The 5,351-nt window shown below is 42.0% G+C and overlaps 1 protein-coding gene across 1 annotated transcript; it reads left to right on the forward strand.

The window, feature by feature from the left end:
* The first annotated feature begins 834 nt into the window (after positions 1-834).
* Positions 835-5,100, forward strand: LOC109890828 (40S ribosomal protein S10). Its single transcript, XM_020482880.2, has 6 exons — positions 835-944; positions 1,506-1,655; positions 3,151-3,325; positions 4,186-4,272; positions 4,543-4,598; positions 5,010-5,100. The coding sequence occupies exons 2-6, from the start codon at positions 1,506-1,508 to the stop codon at positions 5,055-5,057; spliced, it is 516 nt and encodes a 171-aa protein (XP_020338469.1). The 5' UTR covers positions 835-944; the 3' UTR covers positions 5,058-5,100.
* Positions 5,101-5,351: the final 251 nt, after the last annotated feature.

The following is a 5,351-nucleotide window of genomic DNA, read 5'->3' on the forward strand; positions in this document are numbered from 1 at the left end:
GAGTGACTGTCAGTGTTAGATACTACTGCACTGTTGGAGCTAGGAACACAAGCATTTCGATAACATCTGCTAAATATGTGTATGTAAATGGAGGACGGCTCATGGAGGACGGCTCATGGAGGACGGCTTAGGGGAGGACGGCTCATAATAATGGCTGGAACGGCGCAAATTGATTGGCATCAAACACATGGTAACCATTCCACCTATTCTACTCGAGCCACAAACCCGTCCTCCCCAATTAAGGTAGCACCAGCCTCCTGTGACCAATTACATTTTATTTGAAAACAGGAGAAACTGCTGAAGCACAACCAAATGTTGAACTTACACCTTGTGTATTCTACGATTCTAACTCTATATTCTAAGTTGAGAACCAGACAGTTCCTAAAAACTTTTTGGGGGGTGGGCCCCCTAGCAGCCTGGGGCCCTAAGCGACTGCTTATGTCGGTTATGCCTGGAGCCGGCCCTGGATGGTCCAATGGAAGAATAATGTTATGGTCTTTAAATTAACACCCCAGTACAAATACGGCTGGCTGAATCCCCACACAAGACGGGAAAATGTATATGAAACTTCCTGTAACGTAAAATATATATATATATATAAAAAAAAAGCTCTTATTTCCAAAAAAGGACGAGTGGTGGTTCAGGTTGAAAAGCACTTTGATAAGTGGTGTAAGCTTAGACAGTGTATACCTATTGCAGATATGTGTCAATTCATGTATTTGATTAACAAAAGTGCATGGCTATTTTACCCATAGGCTAATTTGCAAAAATGACGATGCGGAATAATAATTCCCTGTCTATCGGCAATTCCATTTAGTCTACTGCGCTTTTTCCGCCAGTTCAGTAGATGACGCTAAAGCTGCTTAGGTCCAACGTCTGGGCATAAACGCTCTTGAACGCCTTCCGTCGTTCCTTCCGGTTTCGGTCCCCTAGCAAGCGGCAAGGTAGGCAAATGCCTAGCAAAAATAATCTGAATAAATCTAAGACATCTTACATTGTATGAAGCTGTTACTCTCAATTTTAGATAGATGTGTATGTCATTGTTGTAAACATCCACACATTTCCCCCAAAAGCCTTATATTATTCGAGATGTAGGTTAAAATACACAGGGTAGTCAAGCTACCTACAAGGACTTCCCTGCCATGTCCTCGTATCACTTCATCTTTTTTTATTTTTTTTCAAAGCTAGTGTGATAGTTAGTAACCACTGCCGGATGCGAGTCGTTCCAAATGTAGTGTTATCATTAGACTCTAGAAGCCTGGTAAAGGTTTGTTTACCTACCTCACATGGGAAATGAGCCCATAGTTGCCCGAAGAAGCTAGTTTAACGTTTTCCTACCGGCTGGGATAACGTTAGTTGACATAAGTTAGGACTCCCAATCTTGTGACGTTAGTAACCTTACAATCTTGTAGTGGGCTGTTAGCCAGCCAGTATGTGGGTAGGTGGACATCCCTGTTATTTTGCATGTACACTAACGCTTGTCTCATTGTCGGTTGTGTGAATAGATGCTGATGCCTAAGAAGAACCGTATTGCCATCTATGAGCTCCTCTTCAAAGAGGGCGTCATGGTGGCAAAGAAAGATGTGCATCTGCCCAAGCACCCTGAATTGGCCGACAAGAACGTGCCCAACCTTCATGTGATGAAAGCAATGCTGGTGAGAGCCACTTGAACTTTAGGAGATATTGATTCTACTGTTTGAGTTTGTTGGTTCTGTCCTTTGAGACCGGTGCAGTTATTGTCAAGTAGCATGATGTCCACAGTTAAACTGTGGCTGTTGAGTTAAAGACTGGGTTGTATCTGTGAATTCTGGGATTTGTGTTACTTGTTGATGTGATGACCTGAGCAGGGTGAATTTGAGCAAGGTGAATTTTCATGTGCGTGGACAAAAGGGTCACAGTGATGAAATGATGTATATCTCTGGGGTATTCTAGGGGGGGGGGGGGGGGGGTGCCAACATGACCGTAATCGTATCTGTAAAGTGACAGTTGATAGTCGGATCGTGTTATACTCGTGATAGGAAAAAACTGGAGTGTTTTTAATATGCCTAAATAGATGTTGGGAAAATACCTCCCTACCCATTCTCACCATGTCTATTTCCTCAATTTGCAGTGGTTAAGTTTGCCATCACTTAGTCAAAATGCGCATTAGTGTTTAATCTATTTTCCCTACCCTTTCCCCACTTGTTGGATATTATGCTCATTGATAGTTTGGTAGCTAACATCCACACCTTGTGATTTATTTATATATATATATATATATATCTCAAAACAACAATGTAAAGTGTTGGTCCCATGTTTCATGAGCTGAAATAAAAAATTCCAGAAATGTTAAATACGCTTATTTCTCTAAAATGTAATGCACAAAATTGTTTACATTCCTGTTAGTGAGCGTTTCGCCTTAGCCAAGATAATATATCCACTAGACAGGTGTGGCATATCAAGAAGCTGATTACACAGGTGCACCTTGTGCTAGGGACAATAAAAGGCCACTCTAAATAGGCCACTCCTAAATATTCACTTTTGATAACACAATTCTACAGAATTCTCAAGTTGAGGGAGCTTGCAATTGACATGCTGACTGCAGGAATGTCCATCAGAGCTGTTGGCAGAGAATTTAATGTTAATTTCTCTACCATAAGCTTGCTCCAAAGTCGTTTCAGAGAATTTTGCAGTACGTCCAACCGGGCTCACAACCGCAGAACACGTGTATCCACGCCAACCCAGGAACTCCACATCCGGCTTCTTCACTTGCGGGATCGTCTGAGGGGGGTGGCGGGTGCTGAGGAATATTTCTGTCTAATATAGCTATTTTGTGGGGTAAAACTAATTCTGATTGGGTGGGCCTATGCCCTCCAAGGCCCACCCTCAAAGACAGTACAATATGGTTTAGAAACTCTGTGACAGAGATGAGAAACATACTTGCATGCACCCGAAAAATAAAATAAAGTTTTGTATCACGGATAATTACAAAAGAATACTCTGATATAATTGTATACAGAAAATTGCCCATATCAGTTACTGGTGTGGATTTTCAGACTACAACCACAGTTGGGTTACGGAAAATGTATCCCTAGCATGTCATGACTGTTGGATTTTGGGGCTTTGTCTTTATATAAAAAACAAACATATTTTTTTGTGTTTGTTTTTCAGTCCTTGAAGTCACTTGGGTATGTCAAGGAGCAATTTGCCTGGCGCCATTTTTACTGGTACCTCACCAATGAAGGTATCCAGTACCTGAGAGACTTTCTGCACCTTCCACCTGAGATTGTTCCCGCCACCCTGCGCCGCCAGATGCGTCCTGAGACCGCGAGGCCCCGGCCCAAGGGTACGTCCACTTATAGGCTAACCATTTTCACACTAATGAGCTGCACTGTCCTGGACTGGTTACACATTAGGCTTGGGAATTGCCAGGGACCTCACAATACTTAGTTGCCGATACAATATTTATTGCGATCCTCACTTCCTATATGTATTACATTTCGATACTGCGATTTGATGTTTCAAACATTGCTGCCTATGTCTGCTTCAGAAAGACAAGGACTTGATCATTTTTGATCAGTCATGGCAATGAAAGTGATGGGGGGGGGGGTTTTACTATTTAAAAACAAGCTATAGGATGAATAAATACGGGCGTTTTGGCGCATATACAGCTGACTAGCGTTAGCTAATGCTACCTGGCGCTGTGTTCCAACCCTGGTCCTGGAGTACCGCCAACAGTACACATATTTATTGTAACCCTAGACAAGCACACCTGATTCAACTAATCATCAAGCCCTTCATGAGTTGAAATAGGTGTGTTTGTCATGGGCTATAGCGATGAGATTATCCATATCTGGGGTGTATTCATTAGTCAGATTCAGTTTATTTGTACATATTGAAACTTTGGTCTGGGTGACTCCAGTCCTGGGGGGCTGCAGTGTGCTGGCTTTCGTACCAGCCCTGTACTAACAACTGATAAAACTAATCGTGGTCTTTGATTTAGACCTTGATTTTTTGAATAAGATGTGTTAAGAGCCGGGCTGGAACAAGTCTGTATACACTGCATCCCTCAAGAGCTGGACAGTGAGGACTATTGGATTTTGTACTGTGTAGTCATAGGTGCTGATTGGACCCAAACCGGATGTTCCTTCCTGTGTTTTTGAGTCTGACATCCCACCCAGCTGAGCGTCGTCTTTTCTTTTCCAGGTATGGAGGGAGAGAGGGGAGAGAGGCCTGCCCGCTTCAACCGTGATGGGGGTGATAGAGACAACTACAGAAGATCTGCTGCACCGCGTATGTATAATTTTACAGAATCCCTCTAATCCTAACCATCGCTTTCAACCAACTGGGCATTTCACTATCTGCTGACTGGTGTGCTTTGTAGCTCCAAATATCTGCCTTGAGATCCAGTAGTTGGTGAGCACATTTGTTCTTGGTAATGACTTGTTTCCTCAACCTTTGTGACTAGTATGAATGGTGATGAATGTCGATAGACAGGAAAATGGCAAAACTTTAAAAGGTTTTGGAATATGTTTTGATTACAAGCTGGTATTTTCTTTACAGCTGGTGGAGACAAGAAAGCAGAGGCAGGTGCTGGTTCAGCCACAGAGTTCCAATTTGTAAGTACTGTATTGCCTAATGGTAATGTAGTCTGAAGCAGGTGTTCTCAACTCTGTTCCTGGGGACCGACTCAGTATGCTGGTTACCATGACAAGTCTGAATAATAAATGGTCATAAATTATTACGTTTATTGTATAGCCTACTGTTGAAAGGTTGAATACTGTACATCTATATGGTACTAGAATAGGCAATTCAAAGCCTTAATTGTTTGCGTTTAAGTTGAGACTCAACGAAATGTCATTACCACGAGCAATTGTAATGGATTATACATGGGGCAGCCAGACGCACTGTTCTAACGCATTGAGTAAAGTTATTCGGCTAGACAAATTTGGGACATAACCATATGACACTTGTTTTGCTGACCAACTATCTTGTGATGTGGAAGCTTATCCTTTTTTCTTTGTTTTCAGAGGGGTGGATTTGGACGTGGCCGAGGACAGCAGCCTCCTCAGGAGTAAATGTCCATCAATTACTTTACAATAAACACACAACACAACTTTGTCCTTTTTATTTGTCAGTACTTTAAATATGGACCATTCTGGATTAATGTAGCATTGTTTGTGTGGACTGGAGATGTATTATTTTGCACACTACAGTAATTATACTAGCTAAAGCGTGGCAGAGGTTATTCAAAGTACAGTCCTTTAGTCAGGGGTTTATCAACAACCTATAGTAAATACAAGTATTAAAAGTGGAATACCAAGTAGCTAGACACTTTTACAATGATCAAAAAAAGGCAAATGGAATCCAGA

Source organism: Oncorhynchus kisutch, linkage group LG5 (assembly GCF_002021735.2).
Source record: "Oncorhynchus kisutch isolate 150728-3 linkage group LG5, Okis_V2, whole genome shotgun sequence".
Lineage (NCBI taxonomy): Eukaryota > Metazoa > Chordata > Actinopteri > Salmoniformes > Salmonidae > Oncorhynchus > Oncorhynchus kisutch.

Coding starts and splice junctions, on each gene's coding strand:
- LOC109890828 (XM_020482880.2), top strand. CDS start 1,506: ATGCTGATGCCTAAGAAGAACCGTATTGCCATCTATGAGCTCCTCTTC. Junction 4,273..4,542: donor CAGAAGATCTGCTGCACCGC/GTATGTATAATT, acceptor TTTTCTTTACAG/CTGGTGGAGACAAGAAAGCA. Junction 4,599..5,009: donor CAGCCACAGAGTTCCAATTT/GTAAGTACTGTA, acceptor CTTTGTTTTCAG/AGGGGTGGATTTGGACGTGG.